The 27863-nt window shown below is 38.3% G+C and overlaps 1 protein-coding gene across 4 annotated transcripts in view; it reads right to left on the bottom strand.

Annotated features, from left to right (window-relative positions):
• Nucleotides 1-27863, bottom strand: part of LOC150075706 (CCR4-NOT transcription complex subunit 4-like) — a 494519-nt gene that overhangs the window by 178421 nt on the left and 288235 nt on the right. For 2 of the 4 annotated variants that reach the window (XM_090388673.1, XM_090388672.1), the window contains exon 11: nt 7425-7628. The exons of 1 other annotated variant lie outside the window; for it this stretch is intronic. In XM_090388673.1, coding sequence (XP_090244799.1) covers nt 7425-7628 — 204 coding nt within the window. The remainder of the gene's footprint in view (nt 1-7424; nt 7629-27863) is intronic. One more of the 4 variants, XM_090388674.1, reaches the window with a different exon arrangement.

Raw genomic sequence — 27863 nt, forward strand, 5'->3', positions numbered from 1 at the left:
CTAGGAATGGTCATCAGACTGGTAGAGTGCGAACCTCGACTAATTTGACTGTAGTGCTCTGTTTTACACTACTATACAGTCCAGGATTCGCGCTCCTTACACCATGTTAATTGGGCTCTAGCATTTGTTGAGGTGATCAATTCTGTTGAATGTGTATTTTTTTTTTTTTTTTTTTTTTTTAATGAAAACCCCAAACACGACAGGTATTAGAACCTATAGTACTTAGTACCGTGCTTGGGTTGGAGGTTGAGAAGACGAAAGAAGATATTTGTTGACATTAGATTTGATCTTCTATAGAGTAATTTTCAAGAAATACGTATGAAGGAAGGTTGTTCGAGGAAGAGGCTGTTGAATGAATAAACGAGGAAGATGAAAAGTTGGTTCTGTGAGTTTGAAATTGGACAGTAAATGGATGTTGGCTGGTGGCTGCATGTGTTCAGACTGTTTTGAAAGAGAGCATGAATTATAGATTCCAATTGTGGGGTATTGCTCAAAACATCAAAGGCAGATATTGTTAGGATATCAGAGACGTGGTGTCACACAGATATAAGGAATGCGGAACTGGAATTTGGGGAATACAATGTGTATAGAAAGGATAGACAGGACAGGAGGGGAGGAGGGGTTATGCTATTAGTTAAGAAACACAAAATCCAAGGAAATGAAGCCAGTCGACATCGATGGCCAGGGCAGTGTCAAGTCAGTTTGGTGTGACATAAGCATAGGGAAATCAAAATTGAGAGTTGGAGTGTGCTATAGGCCTAATGACTCTGATGAGTATAATAAGATATTGAACAGGGAAATGTAGTGGGCCAGTAAATTAGAGAGTCTTATAATGGGGGATTTTAATTTCCCAGATATTGACTGGAATTTGTGGTTTGGTCACTCACACACTAGCCAGGCTTTTGTGGATTTATTGGATGATTGTTTTCTACATCAGCATGTTCGTGAGGCAACAAAAGGAAGCAATACTCTTGATCTGATTATCAGTAGTGATTCTTCATGCATTAAGAATCTGCAGATAAATGAACCACTAGGTGTCAGTGATCACAGTGTGTTGAAGTGGGATTTACTCAAGGAGATAACTACCATCAGAGGTAAAGGGAAGGGTTTTTGTTTTCGTAAAGGCGACTATGATGGTCTGAGACAGTATTTAAATTCTATACAGTGGGACCAACTGATGATGTTACCAACAGCAAACTCAAAATGGGAAGCATTCAAGGAACTAATCTTGGAAGCTACCAGGTTTTACACACCAACTAAGAAATATTGTTCAAGGTTTAGGCCTAAATGGTTGTCAGATGAACTAATGAGACATGTGGCAGAGAAGAAAAATGCATGGAATACATACAAATTAATGGGTGACATGGAAGCCTATGATAGATATAAGTTGGTCTGTAACCAAGTCACAAAGGAGATAAGACAGGCAAAGGCAGACTACGAAAAATCTTTGGCAAAGGATGCAAAGAAAAACAGAAATGAGTTCTTTACCTATTTAAACTCAAGAAGGAAAGGGATGAATCAGATTGGTCCACTGGATATTGATGGTTCAACAGTTGAGGATCCTGCTCAGGTGGCTAACAATCTAAACGAGTATTTTGCATCTACATTCACGCATGAGGAGTTATTCAGGAAGGAGAATGACGTAGGTAAAGTAGACATTGGCAGTGAGCTAGATGATTTTGTAATAACTGAGAGGAATGTGGAGGAGAGATTGTCGAGGATAAACATAAAAAAGGCACCTGGGGTGGATGGGATCTATCCAGTTACATTAAAGGAGGCAGCAAAGGAAGTAAGCAAATTCCTAGCCATAATTATGAGAGCTTCTTTGGACTCAGGGGAGGTACCCATAGACTGGAGATGTGCAAATGTAACCCCAATTCACAAAGGAGGATCAAAGGCTGACACAAGTAATTATAGACCTGTTAGTTTAACTTCTGTTCCAGGAAAATTAATGGAGGCACTGGTTAAAGAAGCACTGCAGGATCATCTAGACAAGAATTCAGTTATAGCTCAGACGTAGCATGGTTTTGTTAAGGGCAGGTCTTGCCTGACCAATTTGATTGGATACTATGATGTAGTCACAAAAGAACTGGATGCAGGGAATAACTTTGATATTATATATTTGGATCTTAGAAAGGCTTTTGATACTGTTGCACATGGAAAACTGCTGCACAAATTGGAGCAGTGTGGCATTGGAGGCAAATTGCTGCTATGGATAAGGGGATGGTTGAGTGGCAGAAGACAGAGAGTGGTAATCAATGGACACTGCTCAACGTGGACTAATGTTATTAGTGGAGTTCCTCGGGGTTCAGTGTTGGGTCCGTTGTTGTTTTCGGTGTTTATGAATGATATTGATGATGGTATATCAAGTTTAATGTCCAAGTTTGCAGATGATACAAAGGTTGTCAGGGTTGTTAAGCACGCTATGCTGCTGCAACAGGATCTGGAAAGGTTGAACAGATGGGCTGAGAGGTGGCAAATGAAGTTTAACATTGACAAATGTAAAGTACTAAATATGGGAAACAGTAACCCCAGAGCAACGTATCAACTCTGTGGTACTACACTGATAGTGGTGGAGAATGAAAAGGACCTGGGGGTAATTGTGCAGGCAGATATGAAGTTCTCTGAGCAGTGTAGACGAGCTGCAAGAGTAGCACATGGTGTCTTATCAATGATATACAGGAAATTTTCTAGCAGGGATAAGGAGGTGATTATTCCCTTGTATAAGGCAATGGTTAGGCCACATCTTGAGTACTGTATACAGGTCTGGAAGCCTCATTTCAAGAAAGATGTAGAGCTGTTGGAATGAGTACAGAGAAGGGCAACAAGATTGGAGAATGGAACAAAGGGTTGCTCTTACGAAGAAAGGCTTAAGTTTTGCAAATTACAGAGTCTGGAGACCAGGAACCGGCGAGGTGATCTGATAGAGGTGTATAAGGCTTTGAATGGTTTGAGCATGCTCAATGCCAATGGGATTCTTCATCTTGCTCAGAATAATCACCTCAAACGGCATAATTTCAAATTGAGGAAGGACGGATGTCGGATAGATGTGCGGAAATTTGCCTTTGGCCAGCGGGTGGTTGGTTGGTGGAACCGACTTCCATCATTTGTTGTTGAAGTTGATAGCCTAAACAAATTTAAGGCTCAACTGGACAGGTATTTCGAACGAACGGAGGGGTAAAATGGGAGTGGTGTGTTTTTTTTTTTTTTTTTTGGCTGATGCTGAATAAGCTTGCTTTCTTGCATCATATGCCTCTACTAATGCTAATTCAGGAGAACAGTGCCCATGGAAGTATCTGTAGAAAAGGCATTCAGCAGTACATCTATGAGACAGCGAGTGGAGAGACCCTGTTAGAGATGAGTCATTAATTAACCTAATTGACCTCTTCTGAATGGAATCTAGAAGCCTGTGAAAGGTTTTGGGGGAACAGCCCCAGATGTGGGAACAATATTCCATGGTAGGGAGTATTTGTGATGTGTTGAGAGTGAGCAGCTGTTTGTAAGAAAAGTAATGCCAAGAGCGAAAGACAAAACCAGGTTTTTTTAGGTGCTATTATTATTATTTGGTTTTTAGGAGCATTAGCAACTAAGGCCATATTGCTCCTAGGATATGCGGTGGTCATTCCCTGATCTTTCCGCATCCTCCGTATTTAGTGGTCATGGGCACGAACCCCGGTCTAATCAAGAAGCGTGTGCTACGCACTGCTGCTCTTGACCACCTGGCTATTTTTAGATGCCGAGGAAGCAATATTTGTAATGTACTTATGCCAAGAGAGATTAGAAGTCAGGGTAATCCCCAAAAGAGATATATCATTTTGCCAAGAAATCAGAATAGAAAGATAAACACAGGAGCGGAAGAATCCTTTTGGCGAGATATAAGACAGGACTGAGCTTTAGAAGGATTGAAATCAACTAAGTGGTTTTTGCCCCACTGGAGAATTACCTGGAGATCGGCACTTAAGGAATTGTTAGCAGATTTTCGTAAAGTTGAAGCTGATTGAGAAGGACAAGGTTTCTCAAAATGGAAAGTGGTATGCAATGTGCTATCATTGGCAAAACTATGGACAAGATTTCCAGTCAATGGAAGAAGGTCATTAATTTACAAGAGGAAAAGAGTGGGGGAAAAACTGAACCTTGGGGGTCACCAGCATTAGTGGAGAAGTTAGAAGACAGAGAGCCATCTACCATCAACCCTTTGAGCGATCAGAGAGAAAACCCGATAACCAATTACAAAAAACAGTTGGCAAACCATAAGATGGAAGCTTGTTTAGAAGACCTTTATATCAAACACGATCGAAACCTTTGAGTTGTCAAGAGTTGACTGATTGCATTTCACCAAACTTTTCCATTGAATTTGTCCATAAATGGGTAACATAAGCCAGAATATTACCAGTGGATCGACACTTATGGAATCCATACTGTTGTTCATTGATCAGATGTAAGGTTTCTAGGTAGTTTAAGCGTTGGTGGTTAATTGATTTCTCCATTACTTTAGAAAGAGTAGAAGTAATTGCAATGGGATGATAATTGGATCGGAGAGATTTGTCACCCTTTTTAAGAACTGGCTAGATATGAGCAAATTTCCAAGCAAAAGGAAAAACACATTTGGAAAAAAAAGTGAAAAAAGGCGGGAAAGAACAAAAGTAAGTCCAAGAGTACGGGTTTTGAGAACAAGTGGATAAATACCATCGGATCCTGGAGCTTTCTTAGCACCGAGATTCGTAAAAATCCTTCTGACATCCTTTTGATGGAAGATCACAGAAGGCATTGAATTTAACATTTTGGGAATGGTAGGAGGTGTTTTACCAAGATCATTAACACATGAGTTGGAAGAAAAATGGGATGCTACCAGGTCAGCTTTATCCTCGGCTGTAGTGACAACAGAACCATCTAGTTTTGACAGAGGTGGGAGCAGAGATGGGCAACAGTTCCAGTCAATAGCTTTGCGCAAGAGACCAGAATGCTCAGCTACCATTAGGGCAAGGCGCAAGTTTTCTACTCTTAGCCTCTTCAAAATCTAGTTTGGACTGGTTAATAACTGCTTAACAATTTTTGCGATCTTTGCTGTAGGAAGAAAATGAAACTGAAGAATTGTAAACAAGCCAATTACACAATGTGCAACGTTCTTCTCTTGAAGAGCCTTAGCACATTTATTGGAAAACCAAGGTTTAGATAAAAGATGAGATTTTAAAGTGGAGTGTGGAATAAAGGATTTCATTCCTACAAGAATAATTTCACCGACACTATCTGAGCAAACGTTGAAATGAGAAGTTTTGAAACAGTAATTAGACCAAGGAAAAGAAGAAAAGAAGTCTCACAGGTCATCCCATTTTGCATTCTTGTAATGCAAACAATACGAGGTTGCGAACAGCCATGAGATAAAGGCTCCATTGGAGAAGAGACAATCACCAAGTTTTGATCTGAGGTGCCTAAAGGACCACTCACTTCGACCGTGTAGTTAGAACGGTTGTTTGTGAGAAAACGAAACATGTTGGCTGTATGGTTAGAATCGTCTGGTATTCTTGTAGATAAATGAACAATCTGTGTAAGATCATTAGTAATTCCAAGAGCCTCAGAATCTCGACCATTTGGGTCAGTGTGACTAGTAAATGGATGCCAGCTGGAGTTGTGAACATTAAAATCATCAAGAAAATTACACCACTGTTAGCAAAGTTGGACTGGAGAAAGTCAAGTTGCAAAGAGAGGAAGTCAAAGAGCTCCAAGTGATTAGGGGAGTTGGGAGAACGGTAGAGACAACAGATGAATTTGACACAATGAGGTACACATTTTAAGCCAGAGAAAATCGAAAAGAGGAGATTCCAAATTACCAAGTTTCTGACAGGGAATATCGGAATGAACACATGCATAAGTACCACATTTGAGGCGAAAGGAATCATACAGCGAATAATATGGGCAACTGAGATGACCAGTAGTTAAATCAACCAATAACTGAGATTCTGTCAGAAAAAGTACATCGTGTTTGGCAGACTGCAAGAGGAAATGGACATTGTTGAGATTAGAATTGAGCCATGTATATTTGTGAAATGAACTAGGAAGTGTTAATGAACTAGGCAGGTTTAGATCATTTCACAGATAAGCTTACTCTATTAGTTTGACAATTCATGGTGTATTCAGTAGTAAGAAAAAGTGTGTGTGGGGGGGGAATGCTGTATGAAGTAATGATATTTTTGGATATGGCGTACACATAGTAAGAATATAACCAGATCCTTGACATAACGTGGCCTCGACAATGCCCCCAGAAACACACTATTCGGACTCCCTCCAGTTACTATCTGGCAGAGTAGAGGCAGCAAGATTATAGAATAGCTGATTTGGAAGCCTCCTAAAGAGTTATCAATATGTTCAGTCCGGTGTACTAACTAGTGGCTGCGAACACCGTAGGCTACAGTGTTCGCTGCGAACACTGTACCCTCAATAAGTAAGGAAGATTGGATCTCGTCATGATGTTCATCATAACCACAAAAGTCATCAATCATAGTGCATGATGGAATAGATGGGGAAGTGTTGACTGGAACTTAGTTCTGGAGACTAAACATGGGTTCCACCACTTCCAGCCTGCAATAAGCAAAGTGGTGGTATTGTACCAGTTGATGAGAGTCATCTACCACCTAGTATTGCCTGGTAACACAGAGGGGCGGCATTCCTCCATGCGGTTTGGGCACCACACCTAGACCCCTGCTTATGTTGGTTCACACCTGGGTGGTCACCCACCATGGACTTGTACATGTAGGTTATACCCAGAATTACTAACAGTCTCACCATCGTGAAAGTGCAAGCAGAGGATTTGGCTGTCACAGACCGTCCGGACTTTGCCGAAATTGGGTCCACTTGACTTGAATGTCAATCAAATATCAGTTCCATCAGTTTTTTAGACTCCCAGGTAGCAAGTACAGCCTGTCTGGCTTATCTGAGAGAATGTCTGTGACAACCTCAAGGACCATTTTGCATGCCTACTTTTGGAATTGTCTGTTTGAAGGCCAGTGTGTATTTTTATAGCAGGTTCTATGATGTGTTGCATGTATAGGACCTGTTTCCCCATCCATGGAGGGGTGTCCGGATATTAATGGTAGGACAGTGTGTCTATATACAGGGGTCTGCAAACTTTTTTGATTTTTGAAAGGGTCCGTAGATCTCAGTAGTTTGGGAACAACTGTTCTAAGGTAAATAAAATTTACTTATTCTTTCTCAAATGAAATTATTTTTTTCTGTGATGTGCACACAAAAGATATTCAGAAGCACTTATTCATCTGATAACCCGAGATTAAAGTGCCTTGACAATTTGATGGTTAATAACAAAAATCTCATACATTAGATAGGACATGTTTATTGACAAAACTGGTGAGTTTTGAGAAAAAGAAACAATACTGCTTATAAAAAAAAACAAAAAAATTTATATGTATTACCTCTTTGAATGTTCTGGAGCAGCTGCTATGCACTTTTTATTTATTTGCTTTTCATCTTTGTGAGTCTGGGGTGACTGAGCTCCCTTAGCTAAAGTGGTGATATTGGCATCTTTCACACCTTCTTTACTGAATGGAACAGAAGGCCAGAGTTCTTTAGAACCGTGCCTATCGGAAATGTTCTGACTTAGCGGTAACGACAGTTTGCTTAAATATGAGAGAAGGGGGAGCGAGGAGAGAAAAAAAAAAAAAAAAAAAAAAGCAGCATAAAATCTAACTTTAGCCTCAAAAAAAAAAAAGAAAAAAAAAAGTGAACACAAATTATACTGCTCAAAACAATTTCATACCATCGTATCATCGATTATAATTTAAGTCTACACATGAAAATTGAAGTAAAAATGTAATTAGCTGCAGTAACAAAAGTAACTGGTTCTTGTTAAAACATTAATCTCAACCTTCTAAATGAAATAGATAAGGCAGTCAATTTGAAAATTTTTTTGATCTTTGCAGCTTTTAAGCAATCTGGCTTTCCAAAGGCATAGTCTTCATTTATTCATTATTGTTTCCGTATTCAGCAGCATACACAAAATGAAATTAACTCAAAGTGTTGTCCACTATTGTTTTCTTGAAAAAATTTATTAAAAGTAAACTAAAAACTGGCTTAAGTAATTTTATATAATTCATCATTTTTTTATATATGCCATCCTTATCAATATTAAGGATGGCACGAAGCCATCGTTAATATTGATTACTAGATCTTTTCATTCCTTTAGAATCATCTATTCAACTTTTGTCCATGAATGGTAGCTTCCATTGACTGTCTTTCTTCATATCACAACTAAAAATCACCAAAAGACAAATTAAATATCTTTGCCACTGTAGCCAAAAAAAGTAATAAAATGGTGAAGTCAAAATACTCATTCCAGTTACTGCTCCAGAGTAACTGGAAGACAAATCCAAAGGACAATAAGTGCCACTCAAATGTAAATTCTACTCTTTTCTGTGAAGTGCACAGAAATGAGTGTGCACTTCATACTGTATAACAAGGATATATATATATATACATATATATATATATTATATAAAAAAAAAAAGACTCATTATTTCAGCTGACTTGAGGTACTTTACAATTAAATACAGCAGCAAAAATATCCTTAGTTTCCAAATATCAAGTAGTTCTACACACTTAAATAAGCCAAAAGTGGAATTCATAATTTTAGACATTAAGCTTCCTTTCCATTACATGGACTTTATCACATTAGCTGAATTTCTAAGCTCATCTTTATAGAACAAAAATAATTTAACATAATTGAGAAATTTAATGCTCCAAATTACAAGGTTGTGGCCTACATGCACGAGTACACACACACACTAGTTGGTCTCCAAAGACCTACAAGCTAAATTTATGAATACTAATCCTGCAATTCTGAGCATGTTAACAGACTGGCAACTCCAATAATATTTAAGGATAGCAACACAAACCAGTCGAACTATATTTATCGACAGTTACCCCAATCAATCTTCCAGGCTGAAGGAACCCATAGTGAAAAAACATATTCTTTGAGCCAACTAGATTTTAAATACTATGACAAAGCCATACTATGAAAGAAGGCAGGTACCAACTAGCTATAATAGGACAAGCCTTTTTAAAGGAGCACAACTCAGCTTTCAAAAATTGATCAATTACAACCAGCAGGAAATTCACCTACCCATCAATGACTCCAGCAAGAAAATAGACCCAACCAAATATTTACTTTTGCCAAGAACAAGGAAAAATTATAGCAGAGCATACAATTTCTCTATGAAACATGGAAGGAAGAATAAAAAAAAGTTAATTTTATCACAGTGATATTTCTGACAAAAAGAACAAAGAAACTGACCATTTAGCACCAACACACTGCCATAATCAAGTCGACATTGTCTTTTTTGGCCAGAATTGCTTGAAATGCTGCTTGCCTTCCAAAGTACTGTAATTGTAATTTCACTCTTGTTGATGAATGAGTGAGAAAATTATTTACTTTTTGGTCAATACTGACCATCAAAATTGAACTATCACATGGATGAATACAATGGCCCTCACTTTTCTTGACAGGGAATCTACCCTGGACCCATTCCAATCTCAGCTTTACTTGATATCAGGTCATTTCTACACTGGTATTCCTTCATCATTACAGATTTTAAGGTTTCTTTCTTTTTCTCTTTTTAAAATAAATACTTATGTTCAATATGATAATTTGATGTAACCAAATTCGATATGAGATGATCCCATCAGCAGATACAAATAACATTATAAGTGGACGAGTTTCTTCATTTGAAAATATTCCTTTGAGTATTTTGATTGTCATTTTCAGTTTTTAAATATTCAGATATGATTGCTTATTCATACTAGTTATTGGATCATTCTGTCCATTATTATGTATACAGGTTGATTCAAATATGGAGGCAAATATTTCACTAGGCTGTTTGGCAGAAAAAAAATATGAACAAAATCTAGAATCATCTTTGGATTTAAACCATTGTTACTGAGTTACACAACAGTTACAATTGAGTATTTGATATAATATTTTGTAACATTTTTGCTCAGGAATATAGTAACCAGTACACAAAGTGCAAAGATAGGCAATAAATAAATATTATTCAAAACAAACTTAATCAATTTTGAATATATCAAAGTCATCTTGTATAATTCCATAAATCATGTTTGGAGTGAGATCAAACCTATTCAAATGTGTAAAAGCAGCCATCATCATTCTGGAACTCATGCTTAAAAATGTATAGGACATGTAAAGATGCAACTAAACTGTTTTGTAGATTTAACAGACAAGTGCAGCAGCCAAACAAATGCAGTTAAAATAATTTGGGTTGTGCATATAATGGTTAATACCCCCCCTCCCCCAAATCGGATTTAGATTGGATGAATACAAAAGATCCCTCATGTTAACTTTAAAAGCCCCAATCAGAATGCATGGCAAGTGCCTGAACTGCAAACACTGCAACTGGAAAAACTGAAGCTTTCTTGGTAAGAGCACTCTTTTGTTCTCTTCACCAATCTCATTGACCTCTGCAACTGTTCCAACAGATATAATCTTTCCTAAAATTAGGCTGCCATACAGTATGCAAAATGTGATCTAACAATTGCCTTTTACAATGGGATAATCACATCTTTATCCCTGATAGCAAAGTTACTGTATAATATTAATAAAATATCCCAATGAGTTGTCCTGACAGCATTTCTGCAAAGCTCAGAGAACTTCATATCTGAAGGCACAATAACCCAAGGTTTTTCCACTACCCTGACTGGTAGTACCACGTAGCTGGTATGTTAATCTGGGATTACTGCTACCCATATGCAATATTTTACAACAGTCAATGTTAAACTTCAACTGCCATTTCTTGGCCCACCTGCCTAATTTTTTTGGATTCTTTACAGTTTATGATGTGATTATTAATGACCTGATTAATCATTAATCACCATGTCAAGCTTTGTATTATTTGCAAACTTACAACATTAAAGCCTGATATACCTTCATCTTTCCTAAGTGGAGTTGGCTTTCTGGTCCATAAAGGTAGCATTAGTAGAGGCATATGATGCAACAAAGCAAGCTTATACAGCATCAGCCGAAGGGGAAAAAAAAAAAAAAAAAAACGCTCCCATTTCACCCCTCCGTTTGTTCCAAGTACCTGTCCAGCTCAGCCTTAAATTTATTTAGTCTATCAACTTCCGCAACAAAGGATGGAAGTCTGTTCCACCAACCAACCACCCGCTGACTAAAGGTAAACTTCCGCACATGTATCCTACATCTACCTTTCCTCAATTTGAATTTATGCCCTCTCAAATGATTATTCTGAGCAAGAGGAAGAATTCCATCAGCACTGAGCTTGCTCAAGCCAATCAAGGCTCTATACACCTCAATCAGATCACCTCACAGGTGCCTAGTCTCCAGACACTGTAATCTGCAAAATTTAAGCCTTTCTTCATAAGAGCAACCCTTTGTTCCATTCACTAATCTTGTTGCCCTTCTCTGTACTCGTTCCAACAGCTCTACATCCTTCTTAAAATGGGGCCACCAGACCTGGGTGGCCTGACCATTGCCTTATATAAGGGGATAATCACCTCCTTATCCCTGCTAGAAAAATTCCTGTATATCACTGACAAAGACACCATGAGCTACTCTTGCAGACTGTCTGTACTTCTCAGAAAACTTCATATCGGCCTGCACAATTACCCCCAGATCCTTTTCGTTCTCTACCACTGTCAAGGTAGTACCACAGAGTTGATACGTCTCTCTCTGGGGTTGCTGCTTCCCATATGTAGTACTTTACATTTGCCAATGTTAAACTTCATTTGCCACCTCTCAGCCCATCTGCTCAACTTTTCTAGATCCTGTTGCAGCAGCGTACTGTCATTAGTGTCCTTAACAACCCTGCCAACCTTCGTATCACCTGCAGACTTGGATATTAAACTTGATATACCATCATTAATATCATTTATAAATACAGAAAACAACAATGGACCCAATACTGAACCCTGAGGGACTCCACTAATAACATTAGTCCACGATGAGCAGTGTCCATTGATTATCACTGTTTCTCCCACTCAACCATCCCTTTATCCATAGCAGCGATTTTCCTCCAATGCCACACTGCTCCAACTTGTGCAGCAGTCTTCCATGTGCAACAGTATCAAAAGCCTCTCTAAGATCCAAATATATAATATCCAAGTTATTCCCTGCATCCAGTTGCTTTGTGACCACATCACAGTATCCAATCAAATTGGTCAGGCAAGACTTTCCCTTAACAAAACCATGCTGTGTCTGAGCTATAACTGAAGTCTTGTCTAGATGATCCTACAGTGCTTCTTTAACCAGTGCCTCCATTAATTTTACTGGAACAGAAGTTAAACTAACAGGTCTATAATTACTTGTGTTGCCCTTTGATCCTCCTTTGTGAATTGGGGTTACATTTGCACATCTACAGTCCATGGGTAACTCTCTTGAGTCCAAAGAAGCTTTCATAATTATGGCTAAGGGTTTGCTTACTTCTTTTGCTGCCTCCTTTAATATAACTGGATAGATGCCATCCACCCCGGGGTGCCTTTTTTATGTTTAACTTCAACAATTTCTCCTCCACTTTCATCTCAGTTATTAAAAAATCATCCAGCTCACTGCAGGAGTTTAACTCACCTCTGGCATTCCCCTCCCTGAATAACTCCTCATGGGTAAATGTAGATGCAAAATACTCATTCAGTTTGTTAGCCACCTGAGCAGGATCATCAATAGTTGAACCATCAATATCCAATGGACCAATCTGATTCATTCCTTTCCTTCTAGAGTTTACAGAGGTAAAGAACTCTTTGTAGTTTTTCTTTGCATCCTTTACCAAGGATTTCTCATAATCTGCCTTTGCCTGCCCAATCTCCTTTGTGACTTGGTTACAGACCAGCTTATATCTATCATAGGCATCCACGTCACCCATTAATTTATATGTATCCCATGCATTTTTCTTCTCTGCCATAGATCTCATTAGTTCATCTGACATCCATTTAGGCCTAAACCTTGAACAATATTTCTTAGTTAGTACGTAAAGCCTAGTAGCTTCCAAGATAAATTCTTTGAATGCTTCCCATTTTGAATTTGCTGTTGGTAACATCATCAGGTGGTCCCACTGTACAGAATTTAAATACTGTCTCAGACCACCGTAGTCACCTTTACGAAAGAAAAAAACCTTCCCTTTACCCCTGATGGTAGTTACCTCTGAGTAAATCTGATTTCAACACACTGTGATCACTGCCACCTAGTGGTTCCTTTATCTGCAGATTTTTAATGCATGAAGAATCACTACTGATAATCAGATCAAGAGTATTACTCCCTCTAGTTGCCTCCCGAACATGCTGATGTAGAAAACAATCATCCAATAAATCCACAAAAGCCTTGCTAGTGTGGGAGTGACCAACCCACAAATTCCAGTCAATATCTGTAAAATTAAAATCTCCCATTATAAGACTCTCTGATTTACTGGCCCACTCCATTTCCCTGTACAATATCTTATTATACTCATCAGAGTCATTAGGCCTATAGCACACTCCAACTCTCAATTTTGATTTCCCTATGCTTATGTCACACCAAACTGACTCGACACTGCACTGTCCAGTAATGGCTTCACTTCCTTGAATTTTATGTTTCTTAACTAATAGTATAACCCCCTCCTCCCTTCCTATCTTGTCTATCCTTCCTGTACACACGGTACTCCCAAATTCCAGTTCTGCATTCCTTATATCTGTGTAACACCACGCCTCTGATATCCCAACAATATCTGCCTTTGATGTTCTGTGCAATACCTCAAATTCATCAAATTAATTTATAAAAAGCATTGGTGTGCAGGTATGCAAGTATACCTGCACCTGTTCTTATTCTTAGCTAACACAACCCATGTGTTTACTTGTACCACAATGATTCCCAGCAGTCTCTGAAATACCCTCCATCTTGTTTTCCAGGCTGCTGCTCATTCCAATAGAAGCAGTGCAAGAATACTTTCACCTTTGCCAGTGGCTACTGTTAATCTACTCCATTTGTCCTTGTATCCCTTCCTCAAGCTAGCAGTTTTCCAAACCCACCTAACACTGCCTCGATAGCATCAGCAAATATTCTTGCACCCTTTCTATTTAAGTGTATCGCATCCCTGTAGAAGCAGTCTCTCCTGTTAACAAGTACAGACAAGGCTGAAAAAAAATTCAACCCCTTGAGCCTTGCACAATCTTTCCTGGGCCGAATTGACCGACAAAGCTCTCTCATCATATACTCCCTCCTATTGTGTTTGGGCAGAATTGCAGACACTTTCAAATTTAACCCTAATTCACGGCTTTTTTTCAACGGTGACCTGATCTTGTTAAGTTATTCTGCCGGTCTCCTACTCTTAATATCATTAGTGCCAATGTGTACAACAAATCACCCTTTGTGCCCTTAAAAGATGATATCTGCTCTATGTCATCAACCTTTGCCCCTGGCAGACATACCCTGGTCCTGTTGCACCTATCCTTTTTATATAGAATGTTCCCCATTTCCCTGACAATAGTCACTAACTACTACTAGTTCCTGTTGGACCAGTGCATTCTGCCTTGGGGTTGCCACTGTGTTGCGTGATGATCAAGTGCAAGCTCTGGTGTTGATGTGGGCAGCTGAGAGATTGATGGGCCCCTCGAGTTAGATCCTTCGAGGGCATCCACCTGTCCTTCAAGCTCTCATATAGGCCCATAACAATGCTGAGTTGTCGCCTCATTTCCTCACACTCCTTACATCGCGCGCGCACACACACAAAGACATCCCCCTTGGCAATATCATGTCCCGTACCTGATTGCTTCACAAACATCAAGCAAGCAATGCATTTTAAAAGGCTGTGATTCAGAGGGCAACTGCCCCTCAGTTCTCCCCTGAGTCACAGCACTCCATTTAGCTTGAGCCTTTTGCTTTGCTGCTCTGGTCTGAGTCATGATTCCAACTCAATTTCAATAAAATTTCAATTTCAGTACAAAATTTTAACCATAAACTTGTATCCCAACGCAGTTGTAACACTATACATCTATATATTTTTTTAAGTGTCAAGTATTATCTTCGAGTTTCTTTATATAAGTTCCGTATCAAGTTATGTATTAATTAATTTTGTTATGTTTGTAAAATCTAAGTCGTTATATGTATTTAATTAAAAGTACAATTTAATTGACATTCAACAAGATTAATAAATTTACTGATTAACTGATAATATTATATACTATACTAAGCTAATGCTATCTACTTCAGGATATAACATTGTACCGTATAACAATGGCAGCAAGTTACGAACGGTAAATCTATGGACACGTAAATATTAATTAACTTCCAAAATCTCGCTGTCTCAATTCAGAATAAATCAAGGATCTTGCCTATGTCTATAAGCTACATACAGAAAATAATTTAATATAACAATTGGTCAATAAAGTGGTTAACTATAGCTAAAAACTTCCGGTTCGCTGGCTCTCAAAATTTGTAAAACACATGGATAGGATACCATTCCCAATACTAAGTAATAACTTAAAAATCTTCATCTACGTTAAAATTTAAACTAAGTATTGTAACTAGTAATATAGAGCTACTCAAGAAAATAAGTTAATATGCCAATCCAAGCCAATGTAAGTTAATAAAACAGAAAAAAACTTCTCTATGTTCCTCAGCAGATATAAAAATATAAAGATAAAAAAATATAAAGATATAAAAAATAACATTTTGGAATTCAAAAGTACGTCACCAAGGGTGTCAAGACTACTACTCAGGATTTCTAAGAGGTATAAGCTAAAGGTTAATGGTTATAAGCTAAAGGTTATTTGGAATTGGTGAAAGAAATGAAAGAGGAGAAAGACTTGTAGAATTTGCAGAATCTCGAGGAATGTCAGTAATGAACAATTTTTTTGAGGAGAAGGGTGAACAAAGTGGATATGGAACAACCCAAATCGATTAACAACTAATGAAATCGACTTCATCCTCACTAACAGAAGATATATTGTGAATGATGTTACTGTAAGAAAAGAAAGGAAAGGAAAAAACTGATCGAGTAAATACAAAGGTCTTTGAAATTACAGAAGACGAGAAAAAGCAGTATGTACTGGAACTTAAGAACAAGTTTGAGCTTCTGCAGACTGTCCAGGACCAAGATATCAATGATGAATATTACGAACTTTCTGAAAGCGGTAAAGCCCAAGAAACCTATAGGTAAAAAGATATCCAAAGAAGAAAAAAAAAACAGTCAAGAAACACTTGTAATGATGAACCGAAGACGACAAATGAAGAGCAAGAAAAACACTGACAGGGAGAAAATTGAGTATACTGAGTTATGCAAAGCCATTAGAAAGAGACTCAGAGAGGACATGAGAAAATTTAACACAAGAAAAGTAGAACAAGCATTAAGGGAAAACAAAGGATTTAAATCAGCAGTCATGAGCAGTAATACAGTGATACTGAAACTGAAGAATAGCGATGGTGTACTTATGAATAGCAGAGAAGGCATAATTCAAATAGCAGAAGATACTATAAAGAGTTACACAAGGAGCGAGGGAATGCCAGCAGTGGGGAAGATGGATCACAAATTAGTAACACATACAACATACCTGTATCCTTTCTGATGAGGTAGAACATGCGTTGAAGAAAATGAAGAATCAGAAAGCACCAGGGGAAGATGAAGTTACTGTAGAGTTGTTAAAATTGGGAGGAAGGGACATGACACAAAAACTGGCAAGACTCTTCACAAAGTACATTAGAAAAGGTGTAGCACCTAAGAAGAGGAATAATGCAATCATAGTTTTGCCACATAAGGAGATAAACATCAAGAAATTGGAAATTATAGACCAATTAGCCACATAAGGAGAAAACGTTTTGCCACATAAGGAGATAAACATCAGAAATTGGAAATTATAGACCAATTAGCTTGTTATCCCACATCTACAAGTTGTTCATAAGGGTCATTACTAACAGATTAGAAAGAATACTTGATGAGAATCAACCGAAAGAGCAAGCTGGAAAACCTTTAGAACAGGATTCTCAACTATGCATCACCTTCACGTAATGTCACAGCTAATGGAGAAGGCAAATGAATATAAAAAACCATTATGCCTGGCATTTGTGGATTATGAAAAGGCATTTGACTCCATACAGCATAAGGCAATGTTTCGGGCACTGGAAAGACAAGGCATAGATACCAAATATATTATGATTTTGAAGAAAATATGAGAATGCTACCTCCTTTATTAGACTAAACAAAGACAGTAATAAATTTAAAATTGAGAAAGGAGTTCGACAAGGAGACACAATATCTCCGAAGTTGTTTACTGCTGCCCATGAGGAAGCTTTCAGAAGATTAGACTGGTCGCAGAAAGGAGTCAATGTGAATGGAGAGTACCTAAGCCATTTAAGATTTGCAGATGACATTGTGGTCATAAGCCACGATCCCAAAGAATTAGAAGAAAATCTTAATCAGTTATGCAGAGTTACTAAGGATTTTGGACTAAAGATGAATATGCCTAAAACAAAAGTAATGATGAACAAGCATGCCACAGAAAGGGATATAATGATTGAAGGAGCAGTAATTGAAAAGGTGGAGTCGTATACTTATCTGAGACAAGTCATTAGCTGTAATAATGATAAATGGATGGAAGTCAAGAGAAGAATAAATTTTGGATGGATAGCATTCAGGAAATATAGTCACATACTGAGGAGCAATATCCCAATTTGTCTGAAATTTAAAATAATGAACCAATGTATACTCCCTACCATCATTTATGGAAGAGAAACTTGGGCACTCACCAAAAGAATGGAAGAGAAGCTGAGAACTACAGAGCAAAGAATGGAACGAATTATATTGGGAATCAGACTGTTAGATAAGAAGAGAAACACATGGATTAGGCAGCTAACTCAAGTAAAGGACATTCTTATCAAAACTAAAGAAGTAAAATGGTCTTGGGCAGGTCACATAGCTTGAAGAGATAATGACAGATGGACTAAGAAAATAACGGAATGGTACCCAAGAGGAGCTAAGGGAAAACCTGGAAAACAACAACAGAGATGGACAAATGAAATTCATGAGTTTGTGAGGAGTAAATGGATGGCCATTGCACAAAACAGAAGGCACTGGAAAGTTGCTGGAGAGGCCTTCATCCTGCAGTGGATTGAAAATGCCTGATGATGATGATACCTTCATCAATATCAATAATAAATATTGAAAACAACGATGGGCCTAGCAATGAACCCTGGACTCCACTAAAAGCAGATCCATTAATAATCAGTCTGTCTTCTACAAAACCATCAGTAACCATCCAGAGCAGTAACTTGCCTTAACTGCTTCATTGATTATCCCGAGATATCTTGTTTTTAGTTTTAAAAGTTATTTGGAACAACACGAAATATCTCGGGATACAATAATATCTGAAGCAAACAACAATCCTCCAAATTTAGGACTGAAACGTGTTTTCTCTGGCATTTGTCTAGCAATTTTGTATTAGGCAGGTAAATCTTGAGTTTTCTCAGGATTTACCTGCCTGATACAAAATAGAATAGTATTTGCCAGAATAGTAGCGTGCTTTCCTGTGCCACCAATAAGCAAAATATAATTTGCCGTCTTAAATGCAGAATACTGAACCCACAAAAATAATTCACAAAAAAATTATCGAAAAATATTTCGGCACCCTCTTGAACTGCCGCCCGTAAGCGACGCTTACCTCACCTGTCCACTTGTGGTGGCCGTGTGTGTGTCAGAATGTAGTTAGTTCGCGATTATTGCTTGTGGTGGGAGGTTATTGCTAGTGCGTTCCGCTTGATTTTTTAAATTTATTTACATAATGAGTAATGAAGGCTTTTTCTGTGCCTTTCTTTTAGCTCAAGCGCTAAATTATTAAAATATCTGTATAATTTGCATGATGCATACTTTTAATCTGTAAAAATAAAAAAAGTCTATCCGTTATGGCATATTTTCCGGAAAAAAATGTTCCGGGAAGGGATTAATGTTATGCTATTCCAATTTGTACAGCAGTTTTTGTGTGTAATTGTATCAAATCAAAATAATTTTTTGCATCCAGTTCCTTTATTATCAGAGTATACAATCAGATTGGTCAGACAAGAATGCCCCTTAACAAATCCATGCTTTGACTGCAGTATAATTACATTCCTATCAATATAGTCCTGTATTACTTCTTTAACCAGAAAAGCCACTATATGCCATGGAACAGAAGTTAAGGTGACAGGCCTGTAATTACTTGTCACCTTTTGATCCCCCTTTGTGATGTGAATTGGAGGTACATTTGCACATCTCCAGTCCATAGGGACCTCTGTTGAACCCAAAGATGTTGCCATAATTACAATGGCTAAGGTATCCAAATGTGCCCTTACTTTTACTGCTAATATAAGTAAAGGTGTCTTTGCTGTTCTTCTTAGCATTCTTTGCCAAGCCCTTACTTTTACTGCTAATATAAGTAAAGGTGTCTTTGCTGTTCTTCTTAGAATTCTTTGCCAGAGATTTCAGGAATAGCTTGCATAATCTCCTTCGTGACTTGATTTCGGACTAGTTTATTTCTATCATAGGCTTCTGTATCCCCTGATAATTTATATGCAACCCATGCATTTTTTTCCCCTCTGCCACAAGCCTCAACAGTTCATCTGATATCCATTTTAGGTCTAAGCCTGAAAAATTTTTCTTAGTTTGTATGAAAAGCCTATTAGCTTCTACAATTACTTCGGTGACTGCTTTCCACTTATATTTGCTTTTGGTAACATCAGATGGTCCCAACTATATAGAATTTAAAAAATTGTTTGACACCACTGTAGTAACCCTTTCAAAAGTAAAAGCCCTTCCTTTGATAGTATTGCCTTTAAGTAAATCCCACATCAGCATACTGTGCTTACTGTCACCCAGAGGTTCTTTTACATGCAGTTTCTTAATGTACAATGAATTACGGCTGATAATCAAATCAAGGGTATTGCTTTCCCTTGTTGCTTCTCTAGCATGCTGCTGTAGAAAACAGTTATCCAATAAATCACAAAAGTCCAACTAGTGCTAATCAAGATTAGTAATAGTAATAATAGCCATACAGGGCAAGGAAGTCAGAGGCTTTTGCTGCACTGGTGAAAAAAAAAAAAAAAAAGTAGATAAGGAAATACAAATTATTTGCTTCTCTCCTCACATAGGTAACTATCAGGTTGACCTTTGAATTTATTCAAACTGTCAGCCTTAACTACCGGGAAAAGCAACCTGTTCCAGCATTCAACAACTTGCTGACTAAAACTTCCTACAATCTAGTTTAAGCATCTTCCCCTGTAACTTGAATCTATGCCCAAAAGTTCTAGAATTCTCTATGAACAGTGAAAATTCTGTTTTCATTCATTTTACTAACCCCTCTCAGAGCCTTATAAACCTGAATCAGGTGCTTGGTTGCCAAGCTCTGCAGGTTAGTTATTTTTCAATCCAATCTAGATTTTCAACAGGCTAAGGATAGAAAACATTGTTCTTGTCTGAACAGTACACAAGCATTCTGGTCTCTAACTAAAGCTATTGGTTGACTTTTGTCTATTTTATACTCCCACCTCTATTAAAACCCAAGGGTTCTTTTGAATTGACATTCTCAATAAACTAATAGCTAACCTGTCACCCAATGCCTTCTGTGGTCTTATGTCAAATGGATGTCAGAAGAATTTAACAATTAATGCCAAGAGAGAGAGAGATCCAGAAATCTCTTTTCCTGAGCTTGCTCCTGTCAAACCTTAGTCCATTAGTGTTCTCCCCCCCCCCCACACTTCTGCTTGGAAATTTGCAAAAGTTCCTAAACAAAAGGGTGACAAATCCCTCTCATCCAATTGGTGTCCCACTGCGCTCCTGCTCATTACTGCTGTACAAATTGGAGCAATAAGGCATTGGAGGCAAATTGCTGCTATGAATAAAGGGACGGTTGAGTGGGAAAAGACAGAGTGGTAGTCAATGGACACTGCTCTTCGTGGACTAATGTTATTAGTGGAGTCCCTCAGGGTTCAGTATTGGGTCCATTGTTGTTTTCTGTATTTGTAAATGATACTGATGATGGTATATCAAGCTTAATGTCCAAGTTTGCTGACGATACAAAGGTTGGCAGGGTTGTTAAGGACACTAATGACAGTACGCTGCTGCAACAGGATCTAGAAAAGTTGAGCAGATTGGCTAAGAGGTGTCAAATGAAGTTTAACATTGACAAATGTAAAGTACTACATATGGGAAGCAGCAACCCCAGAGTGACATATCAACTCTGTGGTACTATACTGACAGTGGTAGAGAACGAAAAAGGACCTGGGGGGTAATTGTGCAGGCAGATATGAAGTTTTCTGAGCAGTGCAGACGGTCTGCAAGAGTAGCTCATAGTGTCTTGTCAATGATATACAGGAATTTTTCTAGCAGGGATAAGGAGGTGATTATCCCCTTATAAAAGACAATGGTCAGACCACACCTTGAGTACTGTATACAGGTCTGGAGGCCTCATTTTAAGAAAGATGTAGAGCTGTTGGAATGAGTAGAGAGAAGGGCAACAAGATTAGTGAATGGAACAAAGGGTTGCTCTTACGAAGAAAGGCTTAAATTTTGGAAATTACAGTGTCTGGAGACTAGGCACCTGCGAGGTGATTTGATTGAGGTGTATAAAGCCTTGAATGATTTGAGCATGCTCAATGCTGATGGAATTCTTCCTCTTGCTCAGAATAATCAATCGATAGCACAAATTCAACTTGAGGAAAGACAGATGTAGGATAGATGTACGGAAGTTTGCCTTTAGCCAGCGGGTGGTTGGTTGGTGGAACAGACTTCCATCCTTTGTTGTGGAAGTTGATAGCCTAAATAAATTTAAGGCTGAGCTGGACAGGTACTTGGAACGAATGGAGGGGTGAAATGGGAGAATGTTTTTTTTTTTTGGCTGATGCTGCATAAGCTCGCTTTCTTGAATCATATGCCTCTACTAATGCTAATTATGAAGTATTGGTGAAATATTACCATGGGGAACAACAATTTTTAAATAAACTACATGATTTTAATTTGTACCAGCATGTTAGAGAAAATAATATGGGTAAGAATATTCCAGATTTCGTTAATCATGATTCTGATGACACAGGGACTACAGTACAGGAACAATTAGAAAGATAATTATCACACAGTCATTAACTTGAAGATGAAGAAAGGCATTGTAGTAAAAAGAAAAGGCACAGGTTTTAATTTCAGAAACTGGGACTGTGACAGTTTAAAGTGCCGTATGGTATCTCACAATTTGGCTGTTTGCAGAGGAAGGGTGAACATATTACTTTTATGGCATACCTTTAAAGCAATCAATATTCAATGAAGTCATGAATGCATATATACTATTAAAAAAATACAGCACAAGGAGGATAATGATTTGAATGAATACGCAGTTCACCTTCTTATTCCAGATGTGATTTCCCTTCTCATATCCAGCCAGTTCCTAAAATGAATGATAAATTATTCCCATCCAATTATCATCCCATTGCACTTACTTCTACTCTTTCTAAAGTAATGGAGAAATCAATTAACTACCAACTCTTTAACTAGAAACACTCCACATGATCAAAGATTACCCAGTATGGATTCCATCAGTGTCGATCTACCGGTGATATTCTGGTTTATGTTACTCATCTATGAGCAAATTTAAAATGGAAAAGTTTGGTGAAACTCAAGCAGTTGCTCTTGACCTTTCAAAGGCTTTTGATCATGTGTGACCAACCCCACTCATTGCAGATAATAGTAGATGGTTCCCTGTCTTCTCCACTAATTAGCATTAGTAGAGGCATATGAAGCAAGTTTATATAGCATCAACAAAAAAAAAAAAAAAAAACCTTCCCATTTTACCCATCCATTAACTTTAAGTTTCTCTAGTTATGCCTTAAATTTATTTAAGCTGCCAACTTCAACAACGACAGATGGAAGTTTGTTCCAGCAACCAATCACGCACTACCTGAAGATGAATTTCTGCACATCTATTCTATAATTTGAATTTATGTTCCCTCAGGCGACTAATCTGGGCGAGAGGAACAATCCCATTAGCAATGAGCTTGCTCAAACGATTCAACTTATACACCTCAATCAGATCACCTCGCAGGTGCCTAGTCTTCAGACATTGTAATTTGCAGAATTTAAGCCTTTCTTGATACGAGCACCACTTTGTTCTCCTCACCAACTTTGTTGCTCTTCTCTGTACTAGTTCTAGCAACTCTACATCCTTCCTAAAATGAGGCCTCCAGACCTATATATACAGTAATCAAGGTGTGACCTGCCTTATACAAGGGGATAATTACTTCCTGATCGCTGCTAGAAAATTTCTTGTATATCATTGACAAGACACCATGAGCTACTCTTGCAGACTGTCTGCACTGCTCTGAAAACTTCATATCTGGCTGCACAATCACCACTGGTCTTTTTCATTCTCTACCAACCTGAGTGTAGTACCACACAGTTGATACATTGCTCTGAGGTTACTGTTACCCATATGCAGTACTTTACATTTGTCAGTGTTAAACTTCAGTTACCACCTCTCAGCCCATCTGTTCAACTTTTCTGGATCTTGTTTCTGGAGCATACAATCATTAGTGTTATTAACAACTCTGCCATTCTTCGTATTGTCTGCAAACCTGGACATTAAGCCTGATATATATAACTTCTTCAATATCACTGATAAATACAGAAAACAACAATTGGCCCCACATGAACCAATGGGACACCACTAATAACAACAGTCCACGAAGAGCAGTGTCCATGGAATACCACTGTCTTCTCCCATTTTTGCATCCAGTTCGTTTGTAACCTCACTGTAGTATCCAATCAAATTGTTCAGAGAAGACTTCCCCTTAACAAACCCATTCTGTGTCTGAACTATAACTGCAGTCTTGTCTAGATGATCCTGCAATGCTTCTTTAAACAGTGCCTCCATTAATTTCCCCAGAACAGAAGTTAAACCAACAGGTCTCTAATTACTTCTGTCACCATTTGATCCCCTTTGTGAATGGGGTCACATTTGCACATATCCAGTCCACGGAGACCTCCCCCGAGTTCAAGGAAGCTCTCATAATTATGGCTAATGGTTTGCTTACTTCCTTAACTACCTCCTCTAATATCTCATCCACCCAGGTGGATGGAATCTTTCTTATGTTTAACTTCAATAATTTCTCCTCCACTTTGGTCTCAGTTATTACAAAATCATTTAGCTCCCTATTAGAGTTTGATAAATTTCTGGCATTCTGCTGCCTTAATAACACCCCAAATGTAAATATAGATGTAAATATATAAACAAAATACTCATTTAGCTTGTCAGCTACCTGATCCAGGTCCTCAACAGTCGAACCATCGAAATCAAGTGGACCAATCAGATCCATTCCTTTCATTCTAGGGTTTAGATAAGAACTTTTTTCTTTGCATCCCTTTCCAAAGATTTCTCATAATCTGCCCTCGCCTGCCTAAACTCCTTTGTGACTTGATTACAGACTAGCTTATATATACACCACATATTTCTGTGTCACCTGATTGATTTATACACATTCCATGAATTTTTTTTTCTCTGCTACAAGCCACATTAGTTCATCTGACACCCATTTAAGCCTTTCTTTGAACAGTATTTCTTAGCTGGAACAAAAAGCCTAGTAGCTTCCAAGATTAATTCCTTCAAATCTTCCATTTAGAATTTGCTGTTGGTAACATCATCAGTAAGTCCAAACTTATAGATTTTAAAAACTGTCTCAGACCATCGTAATCACCAAAAAAAACCCCTCCCTTTACTGCTGATGGTAGTTACATCTTTGAATAAATCCCACATCAGCACATTGTAATCATTGTCACCTAGTGGTTCTTTTATCTGCAGATTCTTAATGCATGAAGAATCACTACTGATAATCAGATCAAAAAGTATTACTCCCTCTGGCTGCCACTCGAACATGCTGATGTAGAAAATATTGGAAGTTAAATTCACACAATATGATTTACTGGCTCACTATCTCCCCATACAGTTGTTCATTGTACTCATCAGAATCAAAAGGCCTATAATACACTCCTACTCTCAAATTTTGCTTTCCCAGTGCTTATATCAACACCAAACCGACTCAACATTACACTGTCCACCCATGTCAACAGGCAGCACTTCTCTAGATTTTATTATTCTTAACTAACATAACCCCTCTTAAGAGCATAACCCCTCCTATCCCATCCTGTCTATCCTTCCTGTACACATGGTACACCCCAAATTTCAACTCTGCATTCGTTATATCTGTGTGACACAATATCTGATATCCAAACAATATCAGCCTTGGTTGTTTTGACCAGCACCTCAAATACATCAAATTTATTTACTAAACTACTACCATTGGTGTACATGTCCACAAGTATACATGCACATGTTCTTATTCTTAGCTACCCTAACACAGCCCATGTACTTACTTGTTTCACGATGACCAGCAGACTCTGAAATCTCCAGCAACTTGTTTTTCAGGCTACTGCTCGTTCCAATAGAAGCAATGTAAGAATCACCTTCACCTCTGGCAGTAGTTACTGCAACCCTATCTGTCACTGTATCCACTAAGCTAGCAGTTTTCCAACCCACCTAACACTGCCTCGATAGCATCAGCAAATATTCTTGCTCCCTTTCTATTTAAGCGTATCCCATCCCTGTAGAAGCACTCTCTCCTGTTAACAAGCACAGACCACACTGTAATGCTGGTGTTCCCCACGGTTCAGTTCTTTCTCCTATTCTTTTCCTCTTGTATATTAATGACCTTCCACTGACGGGAAATTCAATCCATACTTCAGCTGATGATAGCACATTGCATTCTACTTTTGCAGTTTGAGAAACCTTGCCCAGCAACAAACAGACTCAATTTCTTGAATATCCACTATGAAATCCTTAAATGCTGATCGCCAGTTAATTCTCCAGTGGGGCAAAGATACATTAGTTGATTTCAATCCTTCTAAAAGCATAACTTCCAATAGAAACTATTGCACCTTCACGATGGTGGGACTGTTAGTAATACTGGGTATAACCTCCATGCACAAACACACGGTGGTGACAACCCAGGTGTGAACCAAGGTAAGCAGGGGTCAAGTTGCGCCGCCCACACCACATGGAGGAATGCCGCCCCTCTGTGTTACCAGGCAGTACTAGGTGGTAGATGATTCTCATCAACCGGTGCAATACCACCACTTTGCTTATTGGAAGCTTGAAGTGGTAGAACCCATGTTTAGTCTCCAGAGCTAAGTTCTGGTCAACCCTTCCCCATCTCTTCCATCATACAGTATGATTAATGACTTTTGAGGTTATGATGAACATCGTGGAGGGAGTCCGAGTATTGTGTATGTGGGGGGCATTGTCGAGGCCACGTTATGTCAAGGATCTGGGTATATTCGTACCATGTGTATGCCACATCCAAAAATTTTATTACTTCATACAGCATGTTCCCCCACGTTTTCTTACTATTGAACACACCATGAATTGTCAAACTAATAAAGTAAGCTTATCTGCGAAAAGATCTAAATCTCCCAAACACTTCTGAATTCATTTCAGAAATATAAGTGGTCTTGATTCTAATCTCAACGATGTCCATTTCCACTTGCAGTCTGCCAAACCCCATGTACTTTTTCTGAAAGAAACTCAGTTATCGGTTGATTCAACTACTGCTCATCTCAGTTGACCAAATTATTCACTGTATGATTCCCTTTTGCCTCAAAGGTGGTACTTGTGCATATGACCATTCTGATATTCCCTGTCAGAGACTTGGTAATTTGGAATCTCCTCTTTTTGATCTTTTCTGGCTTAAAATCTCTCTACCTCATTGTGCCAAATTCATCTGTCTCCCAGTTACACTAATCACTTGGAGCTCTTTGACTTCCTCTCCTTGCAACTTGACTTTCTCCAGTCCAACATTCCTAACAGTGAGGTAATTTTCCTTGGTGATTTTTAATGTTCACAACTCCAGCTGACTTACGTTTTCTAGTCACACTGACCCAGCTGGTAGAGATGCTGAGGCTTTTGCAATTACTAATGACCTTGCATAGATTGTTCATTTACCTACAAGAATACTAGACAATCCTAACCAACTTCAAACTCACAGAACCAACTTTTCACCTTCTTTGTTTATTCATTCAACTGCTGTTTTCTGGAACAACCTTCCTTCGTACGTATTTCCTGAAAATTAAAGTCTACAGAAGTTAAAGTCCAATGTCAACAAATATCTTCTTTCACCTTCTCAACCTTGATCTGGTTATCAGCAGTGATCATTCGTGTATTAAGAATTTGCAGATAAAGGAACCACTAGGTGACAGTGATCACAGTGTACTGATGTGGTATTTACTTAAAGATAAAATTACCATCAGGAGTAAAGGAAAGGGTTTTTGCTTCCATAAGGTGAGTACAGTGGTCTCAGACAGTTTTTAAATTCAGTACAGTGGGATCAACTGACGATGTTACCAACAGTAAATTCTAAGTGGCAAGCATTCAAGGAATTAATCGTGGATGCTACTAAAAGTTTCATACCTATTAAGAAATATTGTTCAACGTTCAGGCCTAAATGGTTATCAAATGAACTAATGAGACTCGTGACAGAGAAGAAAAATACATGGGATGCATATAAATTATCAAGAGACTCAGAAGCCTATGGCAGATATAAGCTAGTCTCTAATCAGGTCACAAAGGAGGTTAGGCAGGCGATAGCATATTACGAGAAATCTTTGGTAAAAGATGCTAAGAAAAACAGCAAGGATTTCTTTACTTATATAAACTATAAAAGGAAGGGGATGAATCTGATTGGTCCACTTGATATCGATGGTTTGACTGTTGATGATCCTACTCAGATAGCAAACAAACTGAATGAGTATTTTGCATCTACATTCACACATGAGGAGTTAAGGTTTGAAAATGGCAGAAGG

Source organism: Mastigoproctus giganteus, chromosome 14 (assembly GCF_048544385.1).
Source record: "Mastigoproctus giganteus isolate SK-2022 chromosome 14, ASM4854438v1, whole genome shotgun sequence".
Taxonomy (NCBI): Eukaryota; Metazoa; Arthropoda; class Arachnida; order Uropygi; family Thelyphonidae; genus Mastigoproctus; species Mastigoproctus giganteus.